Source organism: Mixophyes fleayi, chromosome 1 (assembly GCF_038048845.1).
Source record: "Mixophyes fleayi isolate aMixFle1 chromosome 1, aMixFle1.hap1, whole genome shotgun sequence".
NCBI classification, from domain to species: Eukaryota; Metazoa; Chordata; class Amphibia; order Anura; family Limnodynastidae; genus Mixophyes; species Mixophyes fleayi.
In genome coordinates, this window is record NC_134402.1 from 226,177,452 (window position 1) to 226,196,329 (window position 18,878).

The window sequence follows — 18,878 nt, forward strand, 5'->3', positions numbered from 1 at the left end:
GTATTTGTCGAGCCTATATCAGATGGTGGGAAAATAAGTCCTGTCACACGTCCTCTTTTCGTCTCCCTCGATTATTGGCTTTTCTTCAGGATGGGCTGGAAGCGGGTCTTCGTTTAGGTTTCTTAAGGGTTCAGGTATCGGCGCTTTCAGTTTTCTTTCACCTGAAGTTAGCGGATTTGCCAGATATCAAGACTTTTTTCTTCAGGGAGTCTTGCATATTCAGCCTCCCTACGTTCCGCCTACAGCACCATGAGATCTTAACTTGGTACTTGATATGCTTAAAGGGCCTCCTTTTGAGCCATTACTTGCGGCAGATTTTAGGTGTCTGACCTCGAAAGTCGTTTTTCTTTTAGCAATTGCATCTGCACGCAGGGTTTCAGAATTGGGAGCTCTGTCTTGCCGGGAACCATATCTGTTTTTTCACGAGGACAGAGCGGTATTAAGAACTCTCCCTTCTTTTGTTCCAAAAGTTGTTTCGGCATTCGAACCAGGAAATTGTGGTTCCGGTCTTTTCTTCGACTTCTCATTCTGATCAGCAGTCTATGGAAAAGTTAGACGTGGTTAGGGCTCTCCGTATTTATGTTAAGAGAACTTCCCAGATTAGGCGTACAGATTCTCTGTTTGTACTTTTTGATTCAAATAAAAAAGGCTGGCCAGCCTCAAACCAGTCTATTGCAAGATGGATTACGGCAACCATTAAGCAGGCTTACATAAGGGCTAACCGTCCTGTGCCAGAGAGACCTACGGCCCATTCCACCAGATCGGTAGGGGCATCATGGACAGCGAGAAATGGGGCTTCTGCTGACCAGCTTTGCAGGGCAGCCACCTGGTCCTCTGTCCACACCTTTACCAAATTTTACCAGTTTAATGTATTTGCGGATGCAAATTTCGCACGTAGTGCCCTACGAGCAGGGCTTTCAGAGCAGTCCCACCCTTACCGGACTGCTTTAGAACGTCCCCATGGTAAGCAGTGTCCCCCTGACAGGATGAAAGAGAAAAGAGGATTTTTGTACTTGCGTTAAATCTGTTTCTCTGATTCCGTCTGGGGAACACTGCGATCCCTCCCTTCTGCTTTTTCTCTGTGTGCTCTTGGTTGATTGGCCTTTTCTCCTTGGGGCTTTGTAATTTACTGAGAGGAAGAGGCAGGGGTATTGTAGAGGGGAGGGGTCTGTCAGCAGTGCTAAAGTTAACTAGCTAGGTGCCAACTCCCCGTGCTCCCCTTCACAAGCCATGGTAAGCAGTGTCCCCCAGACGGAATCAGAGAAACGGATTTAACGTAAGTACAAAAATCCTCTTTTTATATATTTTTTTCAATTCTATTTCTGTCAAAGAATAATTGACAACTAACTCAGACTGTGACCTCCCTCATCTCCACACGCGCTGCCCTCTCTCGCGCTGCTCCGCCACTCTGCCCCCCCCACCCCCCCCCCCCCCCCCCTTCGGCCATACTGCCCTTCCTCTGCCGCGGCTTGCCAGAGAAAAAAGAAAAAAACTTACCAATCCACGCGGCGCCGGGACCCAGCATCCTCCTCTCTCCCGCAGCTTGTCACTGATTGTCGGGCGCGCTGCAGGAGAGAGGCAGATGCTGGGTCCCGGCGCCGCGCGTATTGGTAAGTTTGGGTTTTTTTTATTCAGGATTTTTTTTCTCATTTTCCTCTGGCTGGTCGCGGCACCGCTGGGAGCTGCGGCGCACACTTTGGAAACCGCTGTCATACGGCTTCTACGGTGTGAGTGGCTCTGGAGGCTGAAGGTCTGGGATTACTCACTGCTACCCTCCTATAGGTGGTATTATATCCAGACCCGCCTTTACAAGATTTTGCCTGACTCCTCAGACAGGTGCTGGCATGCATGCCCTGGAGTAGGCACCTTTCTTCACATCTGCTGGGACTGCCCGAAGTTAGCCCAGTTCTGGCTAGATATTAAGAACCTGATCCAATTCCTGATCCAAATTAATGTCCCATTTGATCCCAATTTTTTTTTTTTTCTGTCCCTCGGGTTTCCCACTGCAACCCGACTTCAAAACAAACTAGCTTGTCACATAATCTCAGCCGCTACCTACAAATTGCTGCGGACAGGAAGCAAACTGGCCCCACCACCCTCCCTACTGTCATACATCAAACGTGGCATGTGCACCACATGGCAGTTATGACAAGCATTATTAATCACTCCTCTAAATGATTCAATAAAGTATGCGACCCCCGGTTGGACTTTGTTCCCTACAAACACCTAGCCCCTTCCCTCTCCCCCCCCCCCCCCCCCCTCTTTGTGGCCCTAGCTATGCCGCCTACTCTACTCCCTCACTGTTTCCCTCTCTCCTTCTATTTTTCAACTGCCCTTGTTTCTCCTCCTCTCTTCTCTTGCTTCTTTTGTCCTCTCTCATCCTTCGCCTTATTCACCTAAACCTAAAAACCTGATGGTCTGTTCCTCTGCTTATCTTTCCTACAGAAATGTATTTATTTGCTGATCTTATCATACCCGCAGTTGTTTTCTTGTTGTATTACTTCTGTATTTGTTTAATCTTCGATAAGCAAAATATTGTTTATGTGCATCATTTGCAGCAGTCCAATGAATAGCATTGAGTGTGATGGTATATATAACTATAACTGTAGTTATGTTGTGGTGTAAAGTCTGCAGCTCAATAAGGGTGCAGTGATAGTTTTATAAGTGCCATAATCAAATAATGTGACAAAAAGAAATGCAGTACAGTGACTGACTTTTTTCCATCCAACAGGAGCCTCAAACATCTTATCCCAAAATGGATTTCACCGAGTCTTATTTGCAGGAAAAGTTTGAAGAGCAGCTGAAATTTGAGAGCTGTGAAACCGTGACTATAAACTCTGTGGAAGCAATTAAACCAGTGACCAAGGAGAGAATAAAAGCGGTGAGACTGGGCAATCTGGAGCACTGGCAGTAGATAAGGTCCATCTTCTCTGCCCAATTTTTCTTATGAAAAATGTATTTTCAACTTCTTGTTGTGATCCCTTAATTTAGCAGATCATCTCTTCTGAAACCTGTTCAAACTCTGTGCTGTTTTTAATTGTGTTAAACAATGTCTCTTTTTTTCAACATTTAAGTGTTTACTAAATGTTTATTGTGTTTTTTTTTTTGTTTTTTTTTTAATTATATTTTCATTACAGGTGCTCTAGAATAAAACCAAAAAGGAACCATGAAGGGCAAAGGGCCCTGCCTTTAAAGTTAGGAGCACAAATGTCCTAGACTATGTTAAGATAGATAGGTTACATATCTATCATTGCAAGCTATAGTTCCAGATGATAGGATTGACAACTATATATCTCTCCATTGTATCATACATCCCCTGATGCTCAATGGCCTAGAGTACTTTTAGGTTGCTGCAGTGATTTGCTGATGCACCCAGAAGATTTGGGCGAGCAGTGGTGGTCTCCATCTCATGTAGTCTAACACTTCTGTTCTGTGTTCTGCAGAGGGCTGTGTTGGCTGACTTGCGCTCTGGCTGGAAAAAGGCGCTGCACAGTGCTCTGAGTGACTCAAAGAAACACTTGTCAGAGATTAGCAAGAAGTCACGGAAAGTAAACCTATACCCCTATTTATGTCTGTTGGAGGATGAGCAGTATGTGGACATTATGCTACAAGTTAGTAACCTTTCTGTGTGAACCATTTGTGTAATTACTATGTCTTTGTTTATTTCTGTTCAAGTAGTGTTTCTTTGTTACTTCGTAGTTTGGCTGAGTACACACTACAGAAAATTTCTCCTGATGCGACATCTTTAACGATTTTACCAACAATATTGAAAAAAAAAGTCCCAATCAGCATGGCAATTCATGCGTACACACTAAACACATTTTTGCACGAGTTACCTTCAGATCTGTGCTCTTCCATCTGTCATAACCGTCGGCTGATAAGATTTGGCTCTGCACATTCCATAGAGATCTATGGACACTGCTGGTCGTAAGTGCAGAATTGGATAGACATCATTCTATCATTGAACAACATTTTTAGTACTCTTTTTAAAAATCAAATGAAATGATACAATGTATTTTGGAACGATAATCACTGTTGGACTGTACACACTAATGCAATAATGGGCCAAATGGTCGTTTTATCGTTTCATTTGTCCGATAATCGTCTGTAATGTGTACCCAGCCTTTGTGTAGTATTTGGTAAATTATACACAGTGTGTATGCAGCAATACTTAATAAGGAGAGTGAAATTAGGGATTATAGATTAAATAAAGTAGTTTAGTTGAATCTGCAAAAATGACAATGATTTCATGGTGAAACTATGTACTGCTAAAATGTATGCTATTGCCATGTTCGTAATCACAATCTTATTTATCGAAGACACTTGTATCTACTAACTGGAAGGATCTGCACCACAAAATATTAGCCATCAGTTTTTATCTGTATCGTGCAAGTTAAACAATGACTGGCATGGTTTTAGCTCACATATATACCTTTTCAGCAATGTTTATAAATAACCTATTTCTTCTGAAATAAATGTCATGCCTTCATACTTGAGAGGTATACTCAGGGGCGGGCTGGGCAGGGGGGCATCGGGCCCCCCGGGCCGCTCAGAATCACGGCTGTTAGGGCCGCCCGCTCCCCGGAAGTAATATCAATGTGATGTAATTAATATAACTGCTTAGAAATAAAATATATTGTACTCTCTTTAAATGTACATTAAAATATGTTATACTACCCTTAGTGCCAATGTTCCATGCTGACATACAAAGAGGCAGCAATGTAATTTTCTGTTTAATGTGCTTGGTCAGTGGTAGGTAACCTGTGGTTGTTAAGGTACAACCACATTTTATACTTACTTACAGAGCTGGGAAGATTTATTTTTTATTTTTTCTTTAAATATATATTTTTTAATATATACTGCATATATATTGAAGCTCACATTGTCAACAAAGTTAGGGTTTTAGTAATTTTGAAATGGAAAACCAGATACCCGTGTGACCTGAAGTTTGCTCAGACCATAAAAGCAAATCTTCTCCCCACTTATGGTTAATCAGATGTTTGAGTTATGGCAAAATAATTTTGAATTAAACATATTGGATCCGAAAGGGGGAATGTCATGGAAAACTGGCACACATAGGAGTCCTAAATAACAAAATATTGACATTCCTCTAGCTATGGGTATACAATAAATACTCTTAAGAGTTATTTACAAACTGGCAAGTGTCCAGCAAGTGCAGCCGTGATGTCACCAAAGTCTATTTGCAAGTGTCACTTTGTTTCTAATGTATACCCCTACCCAGAATAAAGAAAACATACCTAAGAAAAATGAAAAGGGAGACCTAAAACAGTTGTGAAAGATCTTTACATACAAGAAGCTCTACATTGAATCTCGCCTATCCTAATAGGAGTAGAGACCTTATTTTGGGAAGCGCTAATTGTTGCACCCAATAAATCTAGAATAGAACTGATGTATTTCAGGGTAGGACCAGAACATGAATATAGGAATTGCCACTGGCCACCACCATGGATGGACAAAATCCTAATGCAAGAACTTCTTATTTTGTCCTGTGCTGGGGCTGCATTCTTATGAATATTGTTGTTGTTATTATTTGTTATCCTTTACAAATTGTTGCTCTATTACACTGTAATACTACGAGGGAGTCCTGATTTAAACAGTTTACATAAAATGACATAAAACAGAAGGTAAAGATGGCTCTGCCCAAATTACAAACTTTCTAAGAGGTGTGGGGAAACATTTGATGCATAAACTGGGAAAAGTGTGTGTAATCTATTGGTGACTGGCATTTCTGTGCAGCTACCGGTGGTGTGCTGCAGTAGGAATGAGGAATGAGACAGTGTAAGGTGAAGACATGAAACACAAACTAGTCATTGTTGAAATCTCGAAACAGTTACTGCTGGCAACCATGATTGTTCACATTTATCTTAACTGAACCTCCTTCCTCTTTTGTATCTTAAGAAGGCTTACGCTTTTTTTGCTGCATGTGAAGATAATAGCCGTGTGCCCCTTATTTTTCTTTGGCATCATGCTTGCTGCGGCACAAAGAGCCATGCCACTTGTTCCCCCATTTCACCAACTAAGAACAGAGAGGGTAATGGAAATGAACTCTGTAGGTCTAACACAGGGTTGGCTAACCTGTGACACTCCAGGTGTTGTGAAACTACAAGTCCCAGCATGCTTTGCTAATATATAACAGCTTATTGCTGGAAGGGTATGCTGGGACTTGTAGTTTCACAACACCTGGAGTGTCACAGGTTAGCCAACACTGGTCTAACAGAAGGTTATTTATGTGGTTAGTAATGCACAGAGCTAAAAGGCAACCATCACTGACTGCTGTCCCCACATCATCATTACATAGAATTATAAAATAGAAAAATACAACTTGATGATAGAAAGGAACCTACATGTCCATCAAGTTTACTCTTTTCTGTGTGCGTTTTATTTTCCAGGAAGTGGCAGGATGTTTTGGGTTTTGTTTTTTTATTTAATATATTCTATCTAAGACATAACAATAGCTATGTGTCGGGGGGGATTCTGCAATTTTTTTTTTTTGGTGTATATATTTATTTTTCTTTATATGGGGACCAGGGACTACAACTACCGGGAGACTATTCCAATTTACCCTCTGTGTGAGTGTTCTCTCACCCTTCCCTCTTTCTCTCCCTTAACTGTCCCACTTCAGAGTGCGCCACTTTGTTCTGGAAATCCTGCACACCTCTTGAAGTCTTTCCTGAAGAGATTTGTATCCTATTTGCCATTTTAGTAGCCTTTCTCTGAATTCTTCCTGAACAGCCAAATATTCTACTAGCTTTGCCACTACTTCACTATACTGCTTGCATTTTTTCAGATCAGCTGAGACTGTAATTTCAATGTACGTATCCACTGTCTTTCTGCTCATTACATCTATAATCATTGTGTATTCTGCTTTAATAATTTTGGGTTCAATATGCAGTATTTTACTTTTCTCTATCCTACCACTGGGGGACACTGCGTTACATTGGGGTATAGTAGGTGGGACTCGAGTTAGGCACTTATAAACTTGTTTGTTTCCCTGACTCCTCCCCCACTATGCCCCTCCTCTGTAGCTGACTCCAGTTGTTGTAAGTGCCTTCTGGAGAAAGGTCACTTCTGTATAGGCTCCTGCCTATACTTAATTTAGCAGTAGGTTTTCCTGTTTTTATTTTTCTTCCTTTTCAGGTGCAGCGCTGGACTCCATGCCAAGACTCAGAGGAGTGAATAGTCCAGGGGATTACTTAACTCTGAGTTCCAGTGCAGGTAAGCAGCACGCTTCCCTCGCACCTCTGCCGGTAGTCATCCCTTAGAAGGAACGAGCAAATGGGCCATGTTTTAATTTGTTTTAATTATGCCTTTTAAAGGCAAACTTTTCATTTGGGCCATTTTTTATTATATATTCGGCCTTATACACGGCTGCGGCCACAATCAGATATGCGGGCGGGAGTGAAGGTGTCTCCGCCTCTCCTCTCTGCTGCAGACTTGCCGGCAGCCTCCCCCCCCTCCTCCTCTGCCCCTAGACAACGAGCAGTGGGGGAGAAGGACCGGCATCGTGCTCTGTGGAGGTGATGAAGCTGTCAGTGAGACCGCACGCACCCTGGGCATGGCAGCGCGGCGGTTCTCACTTTCCCCCGACTGCAGCCATATTCAGTATATGGGCTGAGCGGGATGAGCAAAGGCGGACATGTTAGGAGAGGGGAGTGCACCTCCACCTCTCTCCCTAATGGCGCGAACGGTGGCCATCTTGGTTCCGGAGCACACACATCAGTGCATGCTGTTCCTGACTCTGCCTCTCTTCACCTGGTAATGTTGGATCGTTTTTAATCATATTTGTAAACGATTGTCAGCCTACTTGCCACACAGTCGGGACTTTTATTTCATGATCCTGTGACTGCTGTATATATTATAGGATTACCAATTTGACAATATTGGTAGTTTCCTATCCTCCTGTGACATATTTTTCTTTTAAGGCAGATATACATTGATATGGGAATACATATCTGTATAATATTCCATATGGTGAATGGAATGTTTCCATAAGTCTGGTAAAGGAAGATATAGATATAGAGATATATATAGTGGCTGGGTAACTTTTATACAGTTTTCCAGATATGCGGTATGTCTCAGGATTTACCTAGGGGGTAATAAACATGCTGTTTTATATGCTCTACATTATTTATGTGGCACAAAATTAATATACAGTGTTATCCAGTGGTAAGCTGGTTGGTCTGTATTGCAATATGTGTGCGTCAATATATATATGTATGTGTACATCAGAAGCTGTGGCTCATCTGATATATACACGGTTTTAATTACATGGTGTTGTGGTTTCTATTTCCATAATAGCACATATATATATTACCTGTTTAAAATATAGAACAGATTTATTCTATGTCTATTTCCATCTTGTTTTACTATCAAGAGGAATATTCTTGCTGATTACACTCACGAGGTGGATAATCCCAGCTTAAACTGTACACAGTTTTTGCATTTGCAAGACAAACAGTCTATACTTGGTTTTCAACCTAAGCTTTAGTGACACCCTAGTTGGGAAAATGTTTTTCCTCATATCTTAGACTCGGTGTCTGTCTTTTCTCAAAGACCAGGTAAACAGTAATAGACTGGCTAGGTTTTCACCTTCCCTAACTCTCCAGAGTCAATACAAGGGAAGTAATCCCTGTTGGTGACAATCCTGTGGCTCTTCAGTTCTCTTATTCTGCTGTCCCCGGCGGGAGCAGACAAAGAAGTCCTCCTACACACAGCAGGGGCTGGTAAAGGATTTTCTCTAGTGGCTTTCAAACAGAAGAAGTGCTCTAGCCTTTATTCACATTAAGGGTTAATGGGGTGGTTTGTATTCACCCAGCAGCATCGTAGCTGGTAGGCATACAGTTATTCAGCTATGATACCTATAGTTAGCCACATGCTCACAGGACTACGTTCCAATATCGGAACTCTCAGTTTGCTCTATTACAAATGAGTATCCAAAGGCTTCTGGCGGTAGGTGTGCTTTCTTTGTTTTATGTCGGCGACACCAAGCCATGGTGTTTACGGGTTCCATCCGTTGATCCTCTCTGTTGATCTGAGGTCAGGGTGCCACATTCCGAGTCAGGCTTTGCCTTACAGGGGTGGTTATAGTTTATGTGCTGTGGAAATCAGGTAAACATCCATAGATTTGTGGACATTCCCCGAAGGTGGAAGTTATTTATTACACCCAACGCTTAGCTTACAGCTAGACGTTTTCAGCCAGAACATTATACTTGCAGCCTCTCGGCAAGAAGCAGGGCTGCATTATTGGGTTCACAGGTGATCACTTTGAGCCTACCCAGCTTTTCGCTTGTTCTACCACGCTAGAAGCGTTGGCTTATGCCTTATCTTCTAGTTCGGGGTTTTCAGTAGCTTCCTACCAAAGGACACGCTCATTTCTTTTCTACACAGTTCCAAAATGCTCCTGGCAGAATTTCCTTTCGGTTACAGGAGTTTCTGTTTTGCAAAATAGGATACCAAGTTTCTACTGGTATCTTTGGCTCTCCTTGTTCGTAACATCTCCCATGTCTCAACAGGGAGATTCTCATCAAGGAAGGCTGATTTCATGGCTTTGGACGTGCATTGCACCCCTTTGCCCTAATTCACTAATTTACCTTTCGGGTGGTGCTTAGTCACATTGTTTTTATTAGTGAGTCAGTTGTTCTTCTTGTACAGAGGGTCAGAAAACCTGTAGAGATTCGGTCTCAAAATGCAGTGCTGTTGCATATTTGTAGCACTTATGCAATTCCCGTATCCTAATGCAGGATAGGGGTCGACCTGTGTATGGTTGGAGGGGTGTTCCTTGTGCCATCCTATGGGCCAAGCTAGACCAACTTATTATTATTATTGTTATTGAGGGCCGAATGCCTTAGCAATCAATCCTTTAACAGGTAGAGTGTGTCACCTCAGGGTAATACCTTTGTGCTCTCCTGGTTAGGTCATAGGGCTCTCTGAGAGGGAGCCCAGGTTCTTTTCACATATTAACCTGTTTTCTCTATTGGCTATCAATCTAATGACCCTCAGGTGGTTTTGTCCATAGCCAAGTCGGGTCTCCCTATAACTTAGGGGGTGTACAAGTGATTCACAGGTCCTATTTCCTAGTGGGGGTTCAAGAGTTTCTAGGATGGGGCGCATCCCAGCTAGTCTGGTGGTCCGCCGTATGTCTCGCAAAGCAGTGTTCTACTGGTTTAGGGGACTTGTGTTGTCGTCCCTCTTTTCCCGTTTCCAGAGCGGCCTCATCTCGTAGTTCATCTCTTTTTGTTTTCATCATCTGGTTTGATGCTGTGGTGTCGGATGGCTAACCTTTTCGGCTAGAGAATCCTTGCAGGGAGATGGTTGCTACCTTCAATTCAGCCGTAGAGATTCTTCCTCGGCTGTTTTCTTTGGGCTAGAAACTATATTCGATTGGTGTAAATTCCTAGAATTTCACACGTCCCACTCAGGATTCTTTAAAAGAGTTTTCTTTACCAGCTGGCTTCTATGGGGTCTACGCCCTTCTTCTTTCAGCTTGCAGCTTCCGTGGCTCTCTGTCTAGCTCAGCGGAAGGTTGTTTTGCTTAAGCGGTTTCTTTATGATCAGCCCACCTTTGGTTGGTTGTAAATTTCCAGGGAGTCTAGTTCTCGTCATCAGGGGGCTTGCGTTGGCCTCCAGTGACTCTCTGAATTAGTTAAGCTGTTGGCTCATGGTATGAGTTCTTCCTGGTACATATGTCGGGCTTACGTTGTTAGCTCTCTATATGAGTGCTCCCTCAGATATCGCTGAGTTAGTTAAGCCGTTTAGCTCATGTAATGAGTGCTCCCTTGTTTATCTCTGATTGATTTAAGCACTGTATCAGTGCTCCCTTAGATATCACTGAGTGGCTTAAGCTGTTGTATCCGTGTATATGGTGATCCTTTGTATATCATTGCGTGGATTGCTGCTCCCTTGAATGTCACATCTCGTAGGGGATCTGGGGCGAGAGTGTGTATGGCTCTTACTCATTTTCTTTACTAGAAACTTAGTGGCGCGTTGTACAAGACATTATTGGTTATGTCAATTAGTGCCTGCATTCCACTGACAGAGATTGTAGTTCATCATTCTTGTGCCTCTTCTTTTTGTGTAACGTTTCTCCGACGGGAGATAGTTTGTGCTTTTGTACGCACAGTTCCTGTTCAGGAATTTAATGGCCTTTTATTCTCTTTAGTGCTAAAGAGCGTAGGAGGCGGGGCAGGATCCAAGTGGTCTTTTGCCGTTGCATCACGACCAACATTCTGTCTGTACCCCTCTGCAGGTTCCAGTGACTTTTACAGTGCACTTTCCAGGAGGGTTGCTGCTTTTTGTACGCCACAAAAGCGTCATTCAATGGCCCTGTTGTACAGAGTGGCAGTGTCTGTTTCTGCTGCATATTGTTTCTTTGTTGCATGCCTTTGCATTCACAAATGCAGGGTTTTGAACACAAAACATTGCGCACAGCCGTTCCAGAGCATTCCCGCCCTTGGACACAGCTTTGGTAGCTCCCCAAGGTAACGCAGTGTCCCCCAGTGGTAGGATAGAGAAAAGAGGATTTTTACTCACCGTAAAATCAATTTCTCTTACTACACTGGGGGACACTGCGCGCTCTCCCTTGCTCTGAAAGTAGTGCTGTCTTTGGTGTTGCTTTCTGAATTGCTTCTTCTCTCTTCCTGGCTTGGTTATACAAAACTGAAGTCAGCTACAGAGGAGGGGCATAGTGGGGGAGGAGTCAGGGGAACAAACAAGTTTATAAGTGCCTAACTCCAGTCCCACCTACTATACCCCAAGGTAACGCAGTGTCCCCAAGGTAACGCAGTGTCCCCAAGGTAACGCAGTGTCCCCCAGTGTAGTAAGAGAAATTGATTTTACGGTGAGTAAAAATCCTCTTTTTGCCTTATTCTATGTATTTCACACTAGTCCATTCCGCTCTTCTCTTACAATAGCTTTTATATATACCCTTTCGAAGCATACCCTTGTTACATTGTTTCATCTGCAAAAAGATATACCTTCCCTTGTTAGACCACAAATAATGTCACTAATGACTACATGAAAAGAAGATAGGACCCAGGTCTGATTCCTGAGGTAGTCCACTTACATAAACTGAAACTGAACACAAACTGTGCATACCATATCATTATACAGCAATCTGGAACATTCCTGAAAACCAGTGCAAAATATAAAAGGTGGTTGGTGTTACACATGGCAACCAATTAGATGTTAGCTTTCATTTAACTTTTTTTTTTTTAAATGCACTGCAGTTTCTTAACTACACAAAATGACTGTTCTGGTTGGTTGCCTCCTTTTTATTTACTTTTGTGCGTATCCATTTTGTAAAATGTTTCCAGTTTTGGACAACACTGTTAATCTAGCTTGCGCCCTTCTGCGTAGCAATAGAGGTTTGTTGCAGAGGACTGGACATAGTGAGCCCTCCAGTAGTGTGCACTTTGATCAGCGCTCCAGCTGTAGGCAAAAGGGGGGCACGGAGGTTGCGGAAGGATATTTTAAGGAGAATTTTACAAAATCCCTTCTAAATGTATACTGTCAATAAAGTGTAACTAATACAGCATACCTCAGTGAGGAGCTACTGATCTCAGTACCAAATCCGTCACACCAGTTATGCTGGGGCTCATGCAGTATCAGAGCAAGATATTTGTGTGCGTATGTGTGTGTGTATATGTATATGTGATATATATATATATGTGTATATATATATGTATATATATATGTATATATATATATATATATATGTATATATATATATATGTATATATATATATATATATATATATGTATGTGTATATATATGTATGTGTATATATATATTAATATATATATATATGATATAGATAATAAGAGAGATTTAGATAATATCAAACACAAAGGGCGCCCTTCCATAGTGTATTATCGGATGTAAAAGATTTATTCATAAAACGTAAAATCGTGCATGAACCAGAACGAGTATTTGCAGCATATCTGGTTACAATTAAGCTTACTCTTCCTTCTAAAACATCCCGTTCAGAACAGAGTAGCTCTCCCACTTGTAATCTTGTAATCAAGCGTCTACTTCCTCTACATGTTTCGCCGCAGGTGACTTCATCAGGAGGGTTGTGTCTACAACACACTAGACAGCTTTTTATAGGGCCATGTTCTACTGGTATCCGATGGGTAATATTAACCCTTTGTAATCACAAAGTTAATAATATCCTCTAAACACAGAACGTTATACAAAATTTATAAAAGAAATATTACATGCTGATAATTTAAATATTACATAATTTAATAAAAAATAAAAATTTCAAATAAATCATTGATATAAATGCATACATAATAAAAATGTTTTAAAATGCTTCTCTCAATGTCCTATACGTACTGCACTTTTAGGTGCTACTACTTTTAGGTGCACTACTTATCCTATTACAATGTTGTTCTTTTATAAGATCTATCACTTCACATAAATCCACATATTTCCAAGTTGCTAATACAGACAAGGCATTGTTTATCCTTCATATCGAATGATACAGTATTTGATGGCAGCAAATATAATAAACAATCTCAGGAAAGGGGTAATTTCGCATCCCTCATTCAATCCAGAAGCCAAAAGCTGTCTCGTGTGTTGTAGACACACCCTGGGCTGCCAAGAGGAATTCAGGGCCCCGATACAACAACTTCATGGGGCCCCCTTACAGGTGTGCATCTTGAAAAAATTTGCGCCGCCGCAAAATGTGGGTGTGGTCATACAATTGGGGGCATGGCTTTGCATGATTGGGGCATGGCTGGTGGGGGAAAAGCGATAGGCCCTGAATTCACCGGAGCGTGACATATGTCCAAGCACTCCTGACTTTCAAGACATCTAGCACCACAGTGTAGTACAGAAAGAATGCAGTGTGTACACAGAGTTCACAGTCTTGGCCTGTACCTTGCATTGGGCAGAACACTCACCAAAAATTTTCTCACTAGAATCACAACATTTCACACACTCTCCTCCTCTCTCCTACCTGTTTGTCTCACTTTCACCCCATGTGGCCAAAGGTTTCTTTAGTTGCGGCTTGTCTAGGTCCTGGAATGTTGGGTGACGCTATTTGGAAAAAAATGGCTACATTTAGAAAATTACAACCAGCCCCACCGTTAAATCAATAGCACCCATGATTAATAATTAGGCCTTCCTCCAGCCCCAACATTAAAACAATAGTTATTCCCATTACCTCGCAAATAAAATAGCAAACATTAATTAGCCACCATCTACCTCACACACACTACATTGCGAAAAGCGCCCTCCATGCTGCCTTTGCCCCACCTTTCTTCATCCCCCTGAGCCATGCTGCCTTTGCCCCACCTTTCTTCATCCCACTGAGCCATGCTGCCTTTGCCCCCCCTTCCTTTCATCATCCCCCTGTGCCCCTTCCTTTCATCATCCCCCTGTGCCCCTTCCTTTCATCATCCCCCTGTGCCCCTTCCTTTCATCATCCCCCTGTGCCATGCTGCCTTTGCCCCCCTTTTCTTCAACCCCCTGTGCCATGCTGCCTTTGCCCCCCCTTTCTTCAACCCCCTGCACCATGCTGCCTTTGCCCCCCTCTTTCTTCAACCCCCTGTGCGCCTCTGCGTTTTTCCTCTTTCACTTACTTATGTATTGCTTTCTTTCATCTTTATTTTCTTTTCTTCTCTTTTCTGTCTTCTGTTTTCTTCTGTGCGCGGCTCTTCACTGAATGTCGGGCGTGACGTCATCACGTCACGCCCGACATTCATTGCAAACAGAGAGGGAAAGAGGGCCACGATCATGTGAGTATTGGTATACACACATGATCTCTCTATCGAGAGAGAGAGAGATATCTATAGAGATATCTATATCTGTACGTGTATTTATGAGAAATACCCTTTGGTCTAACATTTCTTTAAAACCCAAAAATAATATTGTTGTATAGAAGGCTAGAATATCTTGTACTTTTCCTATTGTACTAAACCATAGTGAACTATTTTTTCCTTTACATAAAGAACAGTTAAAGTAACTGATCAATGGTACATAATATTTATCCCCAGGGGAATTCTGCCCTCCCCTGCCACCCGAATTGGCAGGGGAGGGCAGAATTCCCCTGGGGATAGCAGCTTACCGTTGAAGTGCAGTGGCTTACGCAGTTAGAGAAGTAGAAGCAGGCGAGAGCATGCTTTCTTTTCCTCTTCTGCCTCTTCTCCTCACATAGCGGTTATCAGCTTGCATCATATTAGTCATCCACCCATTTATTATTAGTCATTTTCCACAGATGGGGCTACTGCTTGGCAAAGTCAAATAATTGAATGAACTCGTTTCAAATTAATATCCATCAGTTTGGTTGTCTTTGTCTGAAAATATACGAATAGTACACTACGGCGTGGAAGGACGTATTTAACCATAACACGTGCGAACACTTCTACACACATTTAAACTTATGCATTCACTTGTAAATAATTCACCTTTTAAAATAGTTCCAGCACACAGTCGTTTATAATCAAAAGTAATAGAGTTAAAAGTTAAATATAATAATATTAAAAGCACTTTATTGAGATCTAAGAATCAGGATACAGGAAACCTATCATGTTTAGTATCATTCTTATCCCCTATTTATCCTCAGACATCCGTTTCTATGGGCTAAGAGATTGCACCTTGTGTATGCGAGTTATGGATGATAGGGAATTAATGATCAGAATGGTATTGTGTGTGTAATGCAAATAGACCAGTTTGAACCAGCTTTTTGGCGAGAAGATACGTATGCAGCTGTTGAAGAGTTGACATCCCCCCCCCCCCAACCCTTGGAGGGCGTTCTTTGAACTGACCTATGATCTGCATTATAACGGACTGTCCTGAATCCTGAAGCAATGGAAACATGCCAAGTCATCTCTACTGTTTTCAATGTAACCCCAACTGTATATAAACTAGGCTCTGAGACTATCATACAGTCTTCTTAACCACAGACTTCAGGTTTGAACGACTGTATGCTGGATCCAGAGCCTGCGTATGTAATCGGTTGTACTTATTTTATTAATTTGTTACACTTCGCTTCTTGCTATTAAATCACTTTGTGCGTTGGAACCACAAGATTTAAAGTAGACAATTTGCATTAAATAGCGACTAGACGAACTTAACATGCTAAATGCTATATATTGATTACTTTCCAGAGCAGGGTTCATAGGATTTATATGCTGTGTTGATTATATACCTGCAGTCATTTTTTGACTATTCTTTGCTTTTTGAGAACTGCTATTTCTCACTAGTCGCTTTTGCCTCCATAGTCTTTGTCTAAGATCCCACCGGCAGGAGACTCGTTCCTATTGCTTTCCCGGGATCTTGGAATGAAAATCTACAATAGGTTCTTAATCCGCAGACAACTGCAGGGAAATTACATGGACAGGCTTCGGTATTTGTACAAGGAATACTGCCAGTTATTATCCACGGAGGGGCAGGTAAGTGTTACTTGAGCTGACCTCCCCACATAGTATAGGAAATAATTTAGAAAACTGAAATGAGCATAGATTAGATTGTTTCATCTGCGTTTATGTTACAAACATTTTGAAATGTTTCTTGATTTTATTGTGCCAAACGTAAATATTGCCTGTCTTTTTACACACAGATTTCTGGTCAGCTCCCACGGGAACTTTGGGAAAATTTGGAACATGAAAAATTTGGAGGCTCATGTTATCCAAATGTGCATAGCCCCTGGCCTTTTTCCCTGCTAGTGCAAGTGGGCACACACCTGGTGGAGCTAATGGTTCAGACAATAAAATTGAGTAATAATATGTTCAGTCCTCGGAGTGAAGCAAAACTCATCCCAGTGCTGTACCACATGTATTCCTTCCGTAGCACACGCCAGGTATCTTTTTTTTTTTTTTTTGTCTTCCATGTGATTGCTTATCATAATCTTTATTGTCTATAGATTTCTCTTCTAAATGTCAATCTTTGTTTCTATTTCTATGTGCATGTGTCCTATTAAGACCTTATGTGTTTTATTTGATTTCTCACTAAAACAATTTTTCATAGTTTACCATTTTGCACAGCTGTCTCCTTTCTGCAGCCACACTTTCCTGCCTTGTCCTCTCACTGTGACTGTATCACATTGCTATTTATTTACCCCTGATGTACCCATTTGTTCTGTTAACAGATTGGGCTCATCAAACCACACCCGATTTACAGTCAAATCCTGTTGGATGCAGGGGAAACACTTCTTACTTTTGAAGCTGCTGTTATGCCAATGCTGTGCCCCCCATTACCCTGGACATCGACTCAGTTTGGAGCCTACCTGCTTTCTCCTATCAAACTTATGCGCTGCACTGATGGGGCATTGCAACATCAACTGCTGCTGGAAAAATGTCCTCCAGGGCAACTGCACCCAGTGCTAGATTGCCTTAATCAGCTTGGTATATGTGCTTGGCGCATTAACCATCCTGTCCTAGATATTATTGTGTCCATCTTTAATGATAAGGGCAGTAAAAAGCTTGATATCCCCCCACCACTGTCTGAGGCCCCTACCATTCCAATGCAAGAGCCTAGGACACAAAGCTCCTGGGACAAGCAGTCACATCAGAAAGAGCTGCTACGGTGCAGGAAGAAAGCAGCTGAGATGTTTAGTCTGCGAATGGATGCTCTTTATAAACTGTCTATTGCCAATCACCTGAGGGACCAGGTGTTCTGGTTCCCTCACAACATGGACTTTCGAGGTCGCACCTATCCCTGCCCCCCCTATTTTAATCACCTAGGTAGCGATGTGACACGCGCTTTGCTTGTGTTTGCTGAAGGCCAACCACTAGGATCAAATGGCCTGGATTGGCTGAAGGTCCATCTCATCAACCTTACTGGACTTAAAAAGAAAAGTTCTCTCAAGGAGAGGAAGGAGTATGCAGATAAAATAATGGAGAACATTCTGGATTCTGCTGATAGACCACTGACTGTAAGTATTGTAGCCATTATTCTTAGTTCTTCTCTCACTCCATTTTTCTCTTTAGTGTCCATTTTTTTTACATTCACTTTCTCCTCAGGGCAGGAAATGGTGGATGGAAGCAGATGAGCCATGGCAAGCACTAGCATGTTGCATGGAGATTGCAAATGCATCACGTTCCCCAGACCCTGCTAAATACATCTCTCACTTTCCTGTGCACCAGGTACAATGCTTTATATAGTACACCAGGCTTTACTAGAATTGAAAAAGTGTGATGTTAACCACAATGGGCCGTCCCTTCCTATTTACTATGAGTTTAGCAGAGAAACATGTTGCTTCTATGATTTAATGGTACAAATAATGTAGGCCTTTGTCCCATCATTTGCTTCTGCTTTTAACTTCATAATTTGCCCAAAAAAATTGCTTTTATTTAATGTATTGTCTCCTTATATCACCCATCTTTTTATTATCGATTATCAATACCACCCATTCCTGACGACAAGACTTGTTTTATGCTGCATCCTTATTCTGGAAAGATCTGTCTTGTCCTAGCCGTCTGTCCCCAACGCCATCGTTGTATGTATGAACTTACAACTCTGAGTTCCCTGTGTCATGGCCTAGCTATGATGTCTGCCTATTGCCACATAATTTTACACATTACACATGCTACTCTTCTCTATACAAATGCTTCAGTTTTCTGTATCCTCAAGTGATCTTGCAGGATCTTATACGTTGTTCAAACAGAAACCAGCCCAATGGCTTGTTCATTCAGTATTAGACGGTTTGCCTCCCAATAAATTAAGATGTGGTTGGTTCATTGCTTAACTTGTACCTCTTTGTATCAATTCCTTTATTCCCTATTAGATTATAATATTAGTGTTGGTTGTTTCTATCTTCTCATTGTACATGATAGAAAATGTTTTGAAATGGTAAACAATACTAGTAATGTGCAGTCTCTTTTATATGTTTGTCTGTTCTGTTTTTTATGTT

General features: G+C 41.9%; 1 protein-coding gene across 1 annotated transcript in view; it reads left to right on the plus strand.

Annotated features, from left to right (window-relative positions):
- POLRMT (RNA polymerase mitochondrial) overlaps window positions 1–18,878 on the plus strand; it is a 57,886-nt gene that overhangs the window by 28,048 nt on the left and 10,960 nt on the right. Inside the window, exons 6-11 of the mRNA XM_075206099.1 lie at window positions 2,732–2,881; window positions 3,444–3,611; window positions 16,249–16,419; window positions 16,587–16,826; window positions 17,115–17,900; window positions 17,989–18,111. Coding sequence (XP_075062200.1) covers window positions 2,732–2,881; window positions 3,444–3,611; window positions 16,249–16,419; window positions 16,587–16,826; window positions 17,115–17,900; window positions 17,989–18,111 — 1,638 coding nt within the window. The remainder of the gene's footprint in view (window positions 1–2,731; window positions 2,882–3,443; window positions 3,612–16,248; window positions 16,420–16,586; window positions 16,827–17,114; window positions 17,901–17,988; window positions 18,112–18,878) is intronic.